Here is a 17436-nt window from a genome sequence, read left to right as displayed (position 1 = left end):
GAAAAAATTACAAGTGTTTTTGACTTAAACTAAAATCAGCACAGCACAAACATATTAAGGAAAGAAAGTTGCAAGTTTACAAGTGTTTTTTAAAATTAATTTAAAGAAATAGAAAATTGGACATGGATTCCACGTCTGAACAATTTAATGAAAATATTCTAAGTCCAATTTCTACCTAAAAAATTACAAGTCTTTAGTAAGGACACACACAATAAAATGACTCTACTGACCGAAAAGATAAAGTTGAAAATTGTTTGAGCACAGCACAAATTATTCAAAGTCAACTCACGCTGTTGCTAAGTAACCACCTTTGTTGTTTACTCCACTTGATATTCCATTTAAGGCTTCATCCGATTCCACATCTTATTACGTCTGCTTCCTTGATAGACAGTAGACACCACCTCCAAGTGGCACCCTCTGCCAGAACAATCCGTCGACTCCTTGTGCGGAGTGACGCGCGGCAGCACCTTCGGCGGTCGCTGCTGGGGTGAGGCTGCAACTCGTGCAGCACTCAGGCACTTCAGTGACAATTGGCCACTGGTTTCTGTGCCTTAACAAAAATTGGACCCGGACATGGAAAACTAGTCTTAATATCCGGGTCGAAGGACCAAAATAATGTCCAAGGGTCCAAAGGGAAGCAAACGCAATGAAACAACTTTTCCAAATGAGCACTGATATTTATTTCTTTGGGGTATATATATGCCCAGTAAAAAATCTCGTCAACGTGTTCTAATTTTGGTACAGAGACATCTATTTGTGACATAAAGTAAATTATATGTTAAATAAAGAACGTCAATCAAAGAACGTCAAACAGTGGCGGTGGTGCCGCCGGAGTCGAATCGCAAGGGTTCTACCACCTTTGAATCCTTCGTGTGCTTATGTACAACAACATTGCTAAACATTGCTAAAGATCATCACATGATCAAATGCATAGTTTACTACTCTATAAAGACATATAGAGAAACATATAAGGACACATGACATCACTTTTATATATATACCTATGTATAGATGTAATATAGTTAACGGAATGGGTTATGTGAGAGGAATCGATTTAAGAGTTAATTGCATTAATTAAAAAGAAAATTCTATTTACGATCCAATAATAGGAAGGCAGTCAAGTAACTTCGTAAAGCCTACCTGCGGGGTCGTAGGCGGCGATTGGAAAATATTGCGTTTCCGCCACCACGACCTATTTTAAACTAGGCTGCTTGTTTTCTAAGAAACTTTCCGCTGAGAATTGATGTGATTTTACCTGACTGCGGGGGGAAATGTTTGACGAGGTTATATAGGTACGTGGCTTTCTTTGGCGCGCCTACAACCTAAACGACTTTACGAATTTTAACGACTTTACGAACTTTACGATTCGTCTAAATTGTATCCTACGATTGACTTAAACTACATTTTTAAGCAGTCGAGGTAAAGAAAAAATCTGATCCCTATTATTAAGCCTCCACTTTCGGTCCGTCTGTCGGTCTGTCCGTCTGTCACAGGGATCTCCTAAACCATAATAGAAAGACTCTGGATAGTTTTATATAGGTATATTGGTTAGATTAGTTTTATATATTGCGCTATAATAACAATTACTATAAAATAAAAGAAATTTTGGTGTTACGGAATCCTCTGGGTGCAAGTTCGACTTGCACTTGTCCAATTATGTAATTGCCTGTGAGCAGAAATTTTCATAAACTTAAACATGTCCTTAGCTTTACCTTCCACGTAAATAAAATCTCAATAGTAAGTACATAAGCCAGGTAATTTTATTTATTCACTCACATATAATCTTCGGGAAGACGAAGGCATCTTTATTAGTTTACGGCTTCTTAGTAATATTAAATTCCGAGTAACTACAGAAGATTACGTAATACTGAAATGCGACGTCCTTACATTTAAGTACAGTTACGATATAATTTCTTTAGAATATACATTACGTTGTAACTATTTATTAATCTTTGATATAATGGAGATCGTCTAGATGAAATATTGCCACGCTTTACAGTAACATCTCTGCGTATTGTCCCTGTAGTTCCGGGAGCAGAATAGGGCTACGGTATCCCCTACCTGTCGTAAGAGGCGACTAAAAGGGGGCTGCGGGGTTGCGGGCGGCAAGAGTAGAAGCTCGAACCGCCCGACCGGCAACCCCGGGAAGGACGACCGTATGTGTGGTCGCATACCGTCGTGCACACTAGACAGTATGGCGAGCAACATGCTCACCTAGGCAAAGCCTAACGGGGCAAAGGGCTAAGAGGACCTCGGTTGCGCTCCTTTGGATAACCCCGAGTCCTCTACGCGGCGCCGAGGATGGTTACGGGAGAGATTTTAATGCGGTAAGAATCCCACATAACCCTATGTCGCTCCCAAGCTAGATCTAGAGCTAGATTTTTTATTGGATCACTTTTGCTGTTAAGTAGCAAATAATCCCTACGTCAGTAGGATAATATATCTATGAAATAATCACTCAGTTAACATTGACAGCGATAGGCAACCACAGATAGGATTTGAGTACTAACTGAGCTTGGCTACAGCTACCTGTGTAAGGGTACCTTACACACCTTTCACTAAAGATGTGCAAAATGAGCTAAGATCAAATCTACTAATCCTTCATGCCAGAACACAGCAGTACTTAACACTGATATTTAAAGGCAGGAACAGGCGTAGCGGTGATGCCACCAGTGTCGAACCACGAACAATGGGCATGATGCAAATTCTGAAGTCCCCTTCTATAATGTAGGTACATGTCTACTGATTCTAAAAATCGTATTATTTCGGCAATAAATTCAGTATTAACGGAAATATTTGCATTTTTAAAACAAATTTTGAATTAAGCGCGAAAGCGCTCACGGGTGTCATGGCGTCCGCGAGTGACGTCACGCTTCAATATCCCATAGAAAAGTTCAAGCAATACGGTGACACGCCAAAAAAATGACGTCATTTCGCCCCGATTAGCGTTTTAGACAAGATGGCCGACTGCATTATTTTATACTTTTGTATTGTATTGAAAATATAATGAATCCTAAAGTTTTTATTAAAGCTGGGCTATTTTTGAGAATGTTTTCAACATATTTTACTTAAGTAAATCATTTATTCTTCGATTTTTTAATACTGTCGTCATGCCCATTCCACCGAATCTGCTGATTGTATTATAATTTCAACTATTCCTGTTACAAATCTAATTTATAATTGCCTCTTAGGAAAGCAGTTTTAATAATTATTCTGCTTAATTATGGTGAAACACCAAAATGTTTTTGTTCATGACTGTAATTACGTAAAATGTGGCCGTGAACAGACATTTTGAGCAGACAATTTTAAGTTTTCATTACTCCCTTTTATGTTCACAAATACAATACCATTATATGTATACGTGTTGTATATTGCATCGATTATACAAGACATAAGGCATTTATTGCACATACATTCATAATTTTTACTATATAAATATATGAATATACCATGAATATACTGTCATACCATGCATTTCTATCTGAAGCCGATAAGTGATACTCTTGAACTTGCCACTCTCGAAAATTAAGATAGTCCCCTCATATGTAAGTCAACCGGAATCTATACCCTTCCACCAAAACGCGAGAATTCCTTCACCAGAAATAGACGTAGAGGTGGAGCCTGCCCTGATCGTACCGTTCTGATTCTACCTTTCCTCTTATTAAATTGGATTTGTCTCTAAATTCTTACATCATCATCAACAACCCGTCACTGTCCCACTGCTAGGCACGGGTCTTCTTTCGCTATGAGAAAGAATAGGCCATAGTCCACCGCGCTGACCAAGAGCGAATTGGTTGACTTCACAACTTATTTTTTTAGATTTCTTAGGTGTGTTTCTTAGGTATATAGGTTTCCTCACAATGTTTTCCTTCAACGTTTGAGCAAGAAAAAATATTTTCTAATACGCACATAACTTTGAAAAATCAAGGGTGCGTGCGTGGGATTGAACCCGGGTACTCTTGATCAAGAGGCCGATTTTCTTAACCACTAGACTTATTCTTACATAGTTAGCTTACAGGATTCAGTAGCCAAATTAATATTAATTACACTGTTGACCTTTGGTAAACCTAATTAGGTGTCTACCAAAGATAAACATTATCACGTTTAGGCCACACTAATAGCTAGTTCTAGTGAATATGGGTTGAGTTTAAGTTAGCTAGCATTTTGTAAGATAAACAAACCTGGCTTAATTACAAGATGATTACGTCTTTTTACTGACTTTTTAGAAATTGTCTGCCATGTCCCACTGCTGCTGTTTTGCACAAGTAAGGGGTACAGGCCATAATTGAAGGTGGTAGAACCACAGTATAAGGATATCCTTATACTGTGGTAGAACCCTTTGTGGTTCGACTCCAGCGGCACCACCGCCACACCTATTTCTACCTTATAACAGCAGTGTTAGGCGCTGCTGTGTTCCGGTTTGAAGGGTGTGGGGAGACATACTTTTCCGAGGCGTTCCAGCTTAGTCCTCAGGGGTAGCGGAGCATCTGTGGCCGACCTCAGGTAGGAATATCTAATCCTATCTGGGGTTGATTACAGATGTCCATGGGCGGCAGTAGCCACTTACCATCAGGTGGACTGCATGCTCGTCTGCTACTCCTATATTATATAAAAAGAAAAAAAAATACAGTTGTCATACCACTGAGACTTAACTTAGTCGTGGCAGAATGACAAAGAAATAATTTGAACATTTTTCCTTATTTAGTTAAGTATTTAGGTAGATGGTAATTTATGTTCAATTTTGTAGCTTAATAAAATTAGTCTGCCAAGAAATTCTAATACAAAGCTTCTGCTTATTCTGTAATGAAATTTCTTGGATTAAGTAATTTATGACGCTAATTGAAGCAAATGTTTTGGCGAAAGAGATTTTGAAATTGTGTACGAAAAATTTTAGTAAAATGGCTAGGCTGTTAATTGAATGGGTCATTAAGCTACTAAGCTTTGAAATATGGTACACTTGAATTCGAAAATTCAGAGATTTAATTACTGACGTCAAATATATTTGTTTTCACTGTAAGAGAGCCGTCTGTAGCAATATATTTTTCTTGCCACTTGAAAAATAAATCAGTCTTGCCTCTACGACGTTCTCAGGTACAAAACCTTGTAACGTCTGGGACAGAGTAATTCAATTATTCGAATGGGCAGTTTAAATTACACAGGCTGATAGAATACTAACATTGTTTTATATTTTGACTAAGTCAGTTTATTTGATTAAGTTAGCGTTAAGTAATTTTAAGTCACACTTTCAAATTCAATTCTCGTCACCGAGCAGGAGAGCAGACACTTGCTTTCAATTTATTAACGTCGATTTATCTCGTTTTTGTCACTCAGGTTAAATTGTGTTTAAGGTTATTTACGGAGACATAATGAAATTAGTAAGATAAAATATCTTGGTAACTTAGTAAGGGTGTTAATGCACGTGAGACAGCGCATGTCAATGATGCGCCGACATTTTCCGCCCGTTGCCGTCGATTGTCTAATCATCGCCGCCGCGCCACTTCGATCGCCGACTTCGGTCTTTTTTTCTGTTCACGAGGAGGAAACCTTCAAAAGGTACCCAATGCCATGAGAGCGACGTAGGGTTATGTGGTACCGCATTAACCCCCCCCCCCCCCGTGACCGTCCTCGGCGTTTGATGGAGTACTAACTTCCACTCCTCTAGCCGCCCGCAACCCCGGAAACTCCTTTTAATCGCCTCTTACGACAGGCAGTGGATACCGTAGCCCTATTCTGGTCCCGGAACTAGATGGACAAACAGTTCCGGCCTAGCGCCTAACTTCGCCGAAAGCTTTAACCCAATGCGAACGACCACACGAATTCCCAACACGAACAGTCGCTAATGAATTAGTTCAATAACGCTCGTGTGTTACCTCCCTTAGATAAACTATTTGGTATTTAACTCTCAAACCCCAATAAATTCGGTTATTTTGTTTGACAATCAACAATTTATAAAGATACTTATTAATTAAGTTTGACCCTGCTCTTTTCTTTCATTTAATACTGAAGCTAAGAGAAAAACCTATTAACTGGATATTGCTCCTATCTCCCTGTTAAATAAGTTTTCTATTCGATTAAATGTACGTAGGTATGTTTTAGAAGAACATCCTTTACTATAAAAATAAATATACTGAATGCTTGCTCTCAAAATGAAGAACTGTAACTGAATAGAGTAACCGAACAAAATGTGACGTGGTTTACAGTAACGGATATTGGATTTCGTGGTTTATGTTCATAACTTTTTATACGAGTAAAAACCTAGGTAGGGATTCCGCCACAAATGAAAATAATTTAAGTGGTAGTTTTGAAAAAGTGAACGTTAGCCTTATTCGCTAGGAAACGTTTACTTACTTTACTCCCAATATGGTATCACGTATCATAAATCATAATTATCGATATTGACTATATTAGCTAGATATCGAGAACTATTATAACGCCTCGGAAAAGAAAGAAGAAAGAAAGAAAGAAAATACTTTATTCAGGATACAAATAGACAAAATAAATAAACAAACTGCACGGTTATAAAACTAGTTAATAAATAAGACAATCAATTTAGAATAGAATCCTTAAAAAAACAAATAAGATTAAAAAGATACAATACTCAACTAAACCTTTTTTATTGCATGAAGTATGTCTCCCTTACCACCAAACCAGAACCACCTTCAAACCAGAACACAGCAGCGCTTAACACTGCTGTTATGAGGCAGCAATAAGCGTGGCGGTGGTGCCGCCGGAGTCGACATTTTCTTTTCTAAAAGAATGTTACACACAAATACTCTTGGTCTGAACTCACCTTTACAAAGTATAAGGCAGTGACTTATTAGCACTGTAAATTGACAAAGACAAAACTTTTCTTTTCGAAAGATAAAAAACAAGACCAGAGAAAGTTTTTTAACATTTTGTTTTCATGCCTTCATTATCCATTTGGTTAATTAAAACTTGTTGCGATAGTACCGTGGACAATAATTTATTTATTTTCAAAATAAATTATGCAAGTGTAATGTCCATGGTATTGTTAAGAAGTATAGTCCGCGTCAAGCGGCTAGTCCGCTCTGAAGTTGTTGCGAGCAGGTTTAGACATACAATTTGCTATGGCGAAGCGATTCATTTTTATATTCAGACCGGATTACCAGTTTAACGCGGACTATGTTCTCGTAAATAAGGTCAACCCATTACTGTCCCACTGCTGCTATCCACCGCGCTGGACAAGTACAGATTGATAGATTCCACACAACTTTGAGCATTTTTCCTTGTATCTCTTTTTAAGGCGTGTATTTTCCGCCGTATTATATTCTTTCACCATTAAAGCAAGTGATAAAAGATGTAAAAGAAGCTTTCACCAATAAACCATTTCTAATACGTATAAAACTTAGAAAAATTAGAATTGGATTCGATTCTCGGACCCACAAAAGTCCCATTCCGGTCAGGCTGAAATTTAAATGATCCATTTACATTTCTAGTCAGGGTCTGCCTATTTGTGTACTTGTCTTTAAATCGAATTCTAGTATAAGACTGTGAAACAGAGTTATTATTTTTTCTAAATTCATCAATTTTCTTTGTCAAAGTAAAAATAGAAACCGTCCAATAAGAAATAAAATTATTGAGTAATACCACTTTTGACAATGCTTCCTGCTCACGAATACAAAGGAAATACATACTACCTCTTGACAAAAAATATATTTTTATTCGAATCCACTTATGGTTACAATGCTCACAATACCGGATTTTGCTGATACGATGCCTTTATTTATAAATATCGCCAATATCGATACCGATAGAGGCGGGTACACTAACAATATCCGCATGTTAAGTACAGTTCTGTAGAAATAATTTTGCACATTATAACGTATACTTTTTGGTGTAGGTACTTAAGTAAAGTCCGCGTATAACTGCTAGTCCGCTCTGAATATAGAAATGAATCGTATCGCCATAACAAATTGTATGACTACACCTGCTCGCAACAACTTCAGAGCGGATTAGCAGTTTGGTGCGGACTATAAGAAATAACACAAACTAATGTATACGATCGAAACTAATTTACTCAAAACTATAATTTTATAATCTCGTCAGCTCGTCTTGCCCTTGTAAAGAAATGTAGGCATGAAAAAGCCAGAATGAGAAACCCAAAACACGAACAATCGTCATAGTTCGTCAAACAGAAAATTAATCAAGGCGCCTCTATATCATGTCAGCTGACGTGTTTTTAATAAAGCCCCTCTTAAGCACTACAGCTTATATTTCCTACAGTAGGGTTGCCATTCGTTTTGGTATTCCCGGATTTGTTGCAATTTAAAGGACTTCTCGAGTCGTCCGTCTGAAACTCAGGTTGCTTTTGTGATCAGGAAAAGTTTGAATAATTCAATGATAGACTAAACTCTCTCTACCAATCCATAGCAGAGTAATGATGTACACTCCAGGCTATCATCAGCTGTGGGAAAAGATACATGCCCAACCGTGGAACATAATAAAAAACTTGCATCAAGCAAATCTTGGTTAATTTTCTATCTTGAGCCGCAATCCGTACTCCGGCAATTCCAAATTATGCTGTTTCAAATTGTCTGTTCCAAATTGTATTGTGTCTTATTTATGTAATTCGCTCGCTGATCTTGAAATTTACAACAATTTGATTTCTCAATTATTTGAGTACCTTCTAAGTAAATCTCAAGAAAGGTTTCCAATTAATAAAAAATGTAATAAAATTATCAATATTTTTTAAAGAAAAATTAATTTCATAAAAAAACATCCGAAGCTTTTTACCCGCGCCAGCAAGTTAAGGTGGAAACCCTATCTATCAAGGATTTATCAGCCAACCAAGTCCATCAGACTTTTCTTTTATTTAAATAAGTAACACATTTGTATATTTTTTCGGTACTCTCGACGAAATGTCAATGTCAATCCTATCTTATATCTGTCTATTTAATAGATCAATCGAGAAATATTTTTAAGTTTTTCAAGTCCTGTTATTAAATTATTAACCACCAGTACACGTGCTACTGCTGAAACTAAACAGACATGATTGAAAAAGACACCGTGACAATATTTAAATTAAGTATAGTACTAATAATGAAACTTATTGTAAAAATATGTACGTATTAGTAATAAATTTACTCGCCTCTATAGATATACAAATTATACACTCCTAAACACCGAAGTTTGGCAATTTCGAGTAGGCAGAAATTGTGAAATGTCGATTTTTGGTTGAAAAAACATTAGAAACGTTGATTTTTAATTTTATGATTTAAGAGCCATGTATAAACATCAATGTAAGCCTAAGTTTTTTCCCCTAAGACAGCAATAGTGAAATTTACTTATGTTAGTGTTTTTGTTTTTACCCGACTGCCAAGGAAGGGTTATGTTTTTCGCGCGTATCTTGTATGTTTGTCTTTCTTTATTTGATCCGATGTTACAAAAGGCTGGATGAATTTCAACAGTTAAGGTGTCATTATATTTGTCTCAATGACCCGAGTGTCCTTAGATAGGTGTTAGTAAAAAAAAATCAAAATGGCGGATTTTTGGCGCGAAATAGTAACACATTTTAAAAAAAAAGTTAACCGAACCTATAGAGTAGGGTATCAAATGAAAGGAAATTAAACGGAGATTATAAAAACATATTTGTATATATATAAAACAGCAAGGTGGCTGACTGACTGACTAACTAAATGACTTTTTCATTTTTCAGAAATCAACGTACAGCCTAAACTAAGGACCTTACAGTTCTGAAATTTTGCACATAGGTTCTCTATATAGCGTGAATAAGTACTAAGAAAGGCCTTTTGGAAATTCTACCCTTAAGAGGGTAAAATAGGGAAAAACAGTTTTTTTGAAAACCTTTAATTTTGAAGCAACTGCTATAAAATTTTGTATTTGGCTTTCTGGATAGGAACAAGGACGCACTTATTTATCCCCCTCCGAAAAATCAACCCTGTAGAGGGTTAAATAAGGGTTAAAAGTTCATTTGAACAACCGTCAATTTTGAAGCAAACACTATGAAATTTTGTATCAGGATTGTTGGATAAAAATAATGAAATTCTACCTCTAACGAGGTAAAATAATGACCGAAACTTTGAATTACTGAAGTTATATATTTTATACACCGTAAATGGTGAATTTTTCTCGCGAAATAGTAACACGTTTTAAAAAAAATTAACCAAACCTATCGAGTAGTGTGTCGAAATAAAGAAAATTAAGAGTAGATTACTCATACATTATATAATATATCTTATACAGGGTGAATTTTTAAAACGGGCCTTCAGGGCCAATTCCGAAACTATAAGGATTAGCGAAAAATGCTGAAAGGAGTTACGAGGCCGATTTTGATAAAAACTAAAACTGCATCATTACTTTTTTAAAATAACTTTTTCCCTAGCCGGGAATCGAACGAGTTCATTTTGAAAAAAAAATACACCCTCTATATTATTCCACTATCTGATAGTGTTGCTTATAAGGATCAAAATCTGGGAAGTAATGATAAATGACAAACTAAAGGAAAAGCCTCAATTTTAAGAAAATACATATTTTTTATATTAATTTGGCAGTTAAGTTCCCGCCATTCATCAATTTAAACATTTTGCGTATTAACAATTTTTTGGCTCAATGTTTCAAATCATTCGAAATGGACGTTTTGTTCTTCAAGAATTTATATTTTTATGTCCGACTTAGTTAAGGTTACTTTTAGGACCATTATAATAGATTTAACTTGCTATGGGCGGAGTTTCGTTTAATACAGATGTAAAATTGACAATTTGCGAGAATGTCTTTTTCGAGTCAAATCCGAGTGATAACTAAACAAAGAGATATAAAAAATCATATTTACTGTTGAAACGTAGTTATAAACAACAAACAATAACAATTAACTATTTAATCACTTATCTATTTTTATTAAAAAATAAATCCTAAAAACGGCGGTAATTTACTTGCCAAACTATTACTTTCTCATACTAAGCCGTATGTCACGGTTATAACATCGAATAATTAGTTGATTAACCAACAAATTCTTCAATGGTATGACTTACATATGTTTCTAAAGAATTACACATAAATCATTTGTTACGTATAATCCTTAAGGATTAGTATGGCAATGTATGGAAAAATATGTATTTTCCTCAAAATTTTCCTTTTCCTTTAATTTGTCACATAACATTACTTCCCAGAATTTGATCCTTATAAGCGACACTATCAGATGGTGGAATAATATAGAGGGTGTAATTTTTTTAAAAATGAACTCGTTCGATTCCCGGTTAGGGAAAAAGATATTTTAAAAAACTAATGATGCAGTTTTAGTTTTTATCAAAATCGGCCTCGTAACTCCTTTCAGCATTTTTCGCTTATCCTTACAGTTTCGGATTTGGCCCTGAAGGCCCGTTTTAAAAATTCACCCTGTATATAAAATTCTCGTGTTAGTTACCGTACTCCTCCAAAACGGCTTCACCGATTTTCACCAAATTTTATATACATAATCAGTAGGTCTGAGAATCGGCCACTATCTATTTTTTTACCCCTAAGTGATAAGGGTTGTTCGCCCTTAACATTTTTTTTATTTATATGGCAACACAACGTTTGCCGGGTCAGCTAGTACATATATACACATCGAGATGACTGTCTGACTAAATGAGTGAGTTGCTGTGCCAGAGATCATCGCAAATGGAAACCGCTGAACTTAAGCGTGCTGGAATTTTACACATAGGTTCTTTATATAGCGTAAATGAGCACTAGGATAAATAAAATAGGATAATATCGTTTGAACATCTTTTGTTTTTGAAGCAGACACCTACTATGAAACTTTGTATTGGCTTTCTGGATAAAAATAATGAAATACGTATTTCACTGCTTTTGGAAATTCTACTTCTGCCTTTTTGGTGCAGTCGGGTTTTTGATTTTTTAAATTAATTACTTGTTATATTTTTGTTTTTCATTTTTGTACATATGTACATTTTGTAAATAAGTTTTTAATATATATTGTTTTATTTATTCCTTCCTATCCTTATAGAACTAATATAAATTATTTATATTGCATCTGATTGTAAGTAATAACATGAATTGTGTTATAATAAGTTTCTTAATCATAGATTAAAACTTAAAAAAACACCTGACGTCGTTGCATATTTCAGGTTCTTTAGACATCCTACTCTATTTGCATAAAGTTCAGAAGCTTATTACAGAGTACGGAAATCCGTAAAAAGTTCATTACAGGTGGGTGGTTCTTGGTTTCTATATATAAACCTCATTAACTGTTTTGAATTTCCATTTCGACTTTATCTATTTATAGTCTTGTTACATTAATGATATTTTTTAATATGATACATTTACGCTACATATTTTAACGTTCGTAAGTAGGTATAACATGTATATTATTATTTTTTATTAAAGTTGAACTCACTTTTTCTTTTTTTTTTATAAATAAAGGAGTAGCAGACGAGCATGCAGTCCACCCCATCGTAAGTGGCTACTGCCGCCCATGGACATCTGTAATCAACCCCAGATAGAATTAAATATTCCTACTTGAGGTTGGCCACAGATGCGCCGCTGCCCCTGAAGACTAAACTGGAACGCCTCGGAAAAGTCTTTCTCCCTTACCACACCCTTCAAACCGGAACACAGCAGCGCCTGACACTGCTGTTATTAGGTAGAAATAGATGTGGCGGTGGTGCCGCCAGAATTGAACCACAAAGGATTCTACCACCTTCAACTTTCTTCAACGAAATCATTTTAACCACTTGAAAATAAATTGTCATGGAATTTGTAGTGTTAAATATTCAGCGCATTATAATAAAGTATTACCAAAGGGCGAAATGGCGTTTTCAACAACTTATACAATGTACTGTAGAAGTGGCACTGTAGAAGGACTTTATTAACCGGTATGATACTATATCCCTTATTATCTCTATTGTAGAGTCAATAATGTACGTAAACAATGTACATTATCTAATTCGTTAATGAATATGGTAGAGCTCTTTTTAATTCAACTGTGGCGCTTTTTCACATCTATTTCTGTGTTTATTTAGCAAAGTTAAAAGCTGTTTTGTGCTTTCTAGGAGTGAAAGTAAAAAACAAGAGACCTTCCTGCCCCACTTAGCCCGCACTGCTTACAGGAGTAGTAACGAATCCGCAGCCGATCTTATTAGATGGACTGAGTTAGGAATAAAATCGTATTAGGGATTAATTTCAGATGTCTAATACCTAAGTGGTAGATCACTGATCATCTTCTATCAGGTAAACATAAGCTATTTTAATTAAGTACATAAAGAAGCGCAACAAATCTATGGCGCTTTATGGCGTGGATTTAATTAATATACACGCGTATTCCCCGATATTCATTAAAACATTTACCCTATACCATGCCTTACTTAGAAATAACTTACCAAATAAAAGCAGCAACAAATCACTAACAGCCAAACTGAATAAATAATAGTTCGTAGCTGTATGCAGCCCCGGATGCCGCACAATGACGACACACACGCACACATTGCCGAAAACACCCGTTAAGAATATAACCACAAGTATAACGCTTATCGGAACTATCTCGTTTAGAGGGAGCCTACGGGAACCCATCAACCACCATAGCATCTCTTGTTCACTGCAGTCGAAACTCGACAAATTGTTGCAACGATGATAAAAATCGTCGTAAGTCTCATTATCGCGGAGGAAAATGTCCGGCTCCATTTTTTTATTATTTGTATAAAATGTTTTAATAAAACATTGTTTTTATTTAAGTTTAAACTCGGTATTCGTATATTCGTAAACTTTACATCGTTGTTTAAATTTTAATTAAATATTGCCTATAATAGCATTTAGCACATTTAACACAAGAATATATGGTACACAAATTTAATTATGATTCTGTAGATCAAGTATATTTTATTTTAATTTATTATCTAGTTCGTTTTATTTCAATTAATTTGTTAATTTATAGCCGCTAAATAATTTCGATATCGATAACTACTTTATTTATTTTTAAATTATAGTCTACTTTTTTATTCTGTTAATTTTATTATAATTATCTGTGCTTTTTATTTATTCCAGGGATCGAGAACTTGTTTCCTACGCGCTACGAGAGCGGGAGACATGTCCGAACTAATTCGGTTTCCCGCGCGGACTGCCTACGCCGTCGCTTGAACGCTGAAGCGAAATGAAAATGGAAAATTTAAAGTTCGGCACATACATATTTGTTATCCCTGAGAGATTTTTGTGTTTTGCCGGTTTTCGCATTTTATTTGTGGATTTATGTCGTTTGGGTGGGTGGTCTAGATTTTAGGTGGGGTTTAGTTTTTAGACGGGTAAACTCGATCTAGCTGAAAATAGATGAAAATGGATATGACATGACGAATGTGACCCTTTTTTGTAGGCAAGAATCGTCGTCGTCCTTGCATAGACATCTTTTAAAATTTATGGCATACCGATCTCTACTGCAAAATAAATTGTAAGAGGTTTTATTTATTGAACTTGCTTTTTTAGTCTGTAAGAGTTAAATATTCCTGCTGAATTTTAAATCAATTAACCTCAACTGATGAAATTGAATTATTTGATACACGTTTGATTTAGATTCCAAATAGGTATTAAATATAAGAAGCGGATAATTAGAAAGCTAGTTGCATTTAGCACATAAATTCTTACCTCATACCTCTAATGATATGAAGAATATTTTCTTTCGTGTTCATACACATTGCGTGCGTACCCGGAATCGCGTGCCTTCTCAGAATTTGGTGGACATACAGCCATGCGTCTAGATTAGCTTTAGTGTCGTCGTTGTAACATTCGTTGTCGTAACAGCTTCTTATTTTTAAACTTTATATAAATTTATTTTGTAGTCCGATTGTAATAGCATTTCTGTAATACTTTAATCACCTCGCACCTCGACTAATATTTCAAATGTTATGCTAGAAGCATAGATTAGTAAAAATAACTCACTACTAACAAGAAAATGTACCCAGTTTTGAGAATTGAAATAGTTGCGTAAAAAAGTTTTGCCACGTCTCCGTGTTAAAATGTCCCTAAAATATTTGAAATAATTATTTATTTATTATGTAAATTACGCAGTATTAGTTATTCATTCGTAAATTTCTCTAAAAATGTTTTTATTTGTCAAGAATTCAAAAAAAAAACTTACTAATAAGCCGTTTGTGGCTTCATTCAATTTCAAGGCGGCGAAGTATCTTTACTAATCTATGGCTAGAAGGTAGACTCTCATATATGAGGCAAACTAATTCTCAGAGAACTCATTTATAGGTTATCGCCTTTAAGTAAGACTCACATCACTTATAAGTAATATGCTAGGTAGCATGCTAGCTAGTAGTTATAGATGGAATTCAGATATTCGTGAACAATATATTAACATACTTAATTGCTAAACATACCTTAAATAAGTAAATATTGAGTCCTCGTTTCATTTTAAAATGTTGCATGAAAAAAATAAGTAAATTTATTTATTAATAATTGCAGCTATAAAAATGGTACCTATTTTTTTTTCGGTATGTACCTATAATTTTATTTCCGTGTCAGATCAAATCTCAGCAGATTCTATTTATCATGCCTTTTTTTGTTTACGATGGACAAACCTTCAAAAGGTACCCGTGGGAGCGACACGGGGCTATGTGGGATTCTTACCGCACTAAAAACCCCCGGTGGCCGTCCTCGGCGCTGCGTAGAAGACTCCAGGATCTCCAAAAAACGCAACCGGAGTCCTCTTAGCACGTTGCCCTGTCTTGCTCCACCCAGGTGAGCATGACGTTCGCCACTCCGTCTGGTGTGCACGACGGTATGCGACCACACATACCATCGTCCTTCCCGGGGTCACTGGCCGGGCGGTTCGAGCCACTCTTGCCTCCCGCAACCCCGGAAGCCCCCTTTATATGTGTTACTTTTCTCAAGAAATAGCGTTAACTTTACACGTGTTAACGTTTCATATATAGTTAGGAGTAACGTTTCATATAGATATAAGGAGTATGGTAACATGGATGAAGTTATGGACCGACTAACAATTAAACAACGCATCAAAACCAAAGACCGGCGCACGGCTAGCTTAATCACACGCGTCGTTAACGCTGCCCCGGTTCTACGAAGCCAAAACTGATCGTAAGATCGTAACTAAAGCGAACTGAAGACTAAATAGTAACCGAAAACATGCGTATAATATGGATTAATGTTATATCTTCTTAATAAATACAATATATATTTTTGTTACGATAAAAAAAATATTTAGTCAAATCCAAATAATACTTAATATATATAGTTTTTATGTAGTTTTTTATATCTATAATATACGAGTAGCAAACGAAAATGCTGTTCACCCGAGGTAGGTGGCTACTGGACATTTATAAGCAACCCCAGATAAGATTGAATGTATAGCTGAGGTTGGCCACAGATGCGCGGCTACCCCCTAGTGCAATGTATTTAAACAATATGTCTCCTTCACCAGAACACAGCAGCATTTAACACTGCTGTTATGAGTCAGAAATAAGTGTGGCGGTGGTGCCATTTCCTCCAAAGTTGAACCCCCAAAGATTTACCACCTTTAAAGACGATAAGTACTTGCGCTTAATTATATCCAAACATTTAAAAAATGTATTTAAGCCTCATTTGAGGTACTAAAGATTAGAATAGGAGCGCTTATCCTAATGTGCCCGTCGCATACAGTCCGTCTCTTTGCGACCCGAGTGCGTATTTAAAGTGCGCATTTAAAGCAATTAGGTGCAAGTATTATGCGTGCAGTGTAACGCACGTGTGAACATAAGCACGCACGGCAGAGAGGCGGCCTATGTAATGATATCTAGTTCTCACAGCGCACTTAGGGCTCTTTCAGGCAAACTGTAGCCATATGGCCGTGTCGCCACCACGGCACCGAGGTTTCCCCTTTCGAAAACCATAAAAACAGTACTATATTCGAAAATACGAATGGCGCGCAATTCACAGCATGCGTCTAAGCCAATCAACTGCGGTCGAATTCGTAAAATTCAAATCGCCACTGTATGCTGTCCAACGTCAGTAGGATAATATATCTATGGCTGTCCATGAGCTCAATCCCAAACGCACAGGTGCAGATATAGACTCCATACTATTAGCAGTCCATCTGTGGGAGGCCTTATTTACATATTTGTTTATTTTATTACATTAAAATAATTTTATTAATGCGTTGGATAATCTTTAGAGTTATTATTATAAAAATCACAGTTTTCTCCTTAGAAAAAACATTAATTTGCAGAGGGAATACTACTACTGGCTGAAAGAATAGAATCAATGACGGTTGTTAAAAAAAATTAACCATCATTGACATTGACGTTTGACATTGACGGTTGACGAAGCCAAACCAAGTAAACTGACAGAGGGCGTCGTCTAAAGTTTCCGCGTTTTTGCATCTTTAGCACAAATAAATGGTAAAATGTGCAGTTAATAATTGTGATACTAAGAAGATAGTGATTATTTAGAACGTTTTAAATAATCAAAATT

At 35.9% G+C, this 17436-nt stretch overlaps 1 protein-coding gene across 1 annotated transcript in view; it reads right to left on the bottom strand.

Annotated features, from left to right (window-relative positions):
- Positions 1 to 13656, bottom strand: part of NGR-A25 (neuropeptide receptor A25) — a 145533-nt gene extending 131877 nt beyond the window's left edge. The window contains exon 1 of the mRNA XM_073089441.1: positions 13356 to 13656. Within this exon, the coding sequence (XP_072945542.1) occupies positions 13356 to 13656 (301 nt within the window). The remainder of the gene's footprint in view (positions 1 to 13355) is intronic.
- Positions 13657 to 17436: the final 3780 nt, after the last annotated feature.

The sequence above is a fragment of the Epargyreus clarus genome, unplaced genomic scaffold, assembly GCF_041222505.1.
Source record: "Epargyreus clarus isolate Ecla_fem2 unplaced genomic scaffold, WU_Ecla_fem_2.2 ptg000029l, whole genome shotgun sequence".
Classification (NCBI taxonomy): Eukaryota; Metazoa; Arthropoda; class Insecta; order Lepidoptera; family Hesperiidae; genus Epargyreus; species Epargyreus clarus.
Note: the sequence above shows the minus strand (reverse complement) of the source record. Positions and strands in the feature narration are given on the sequence as shown.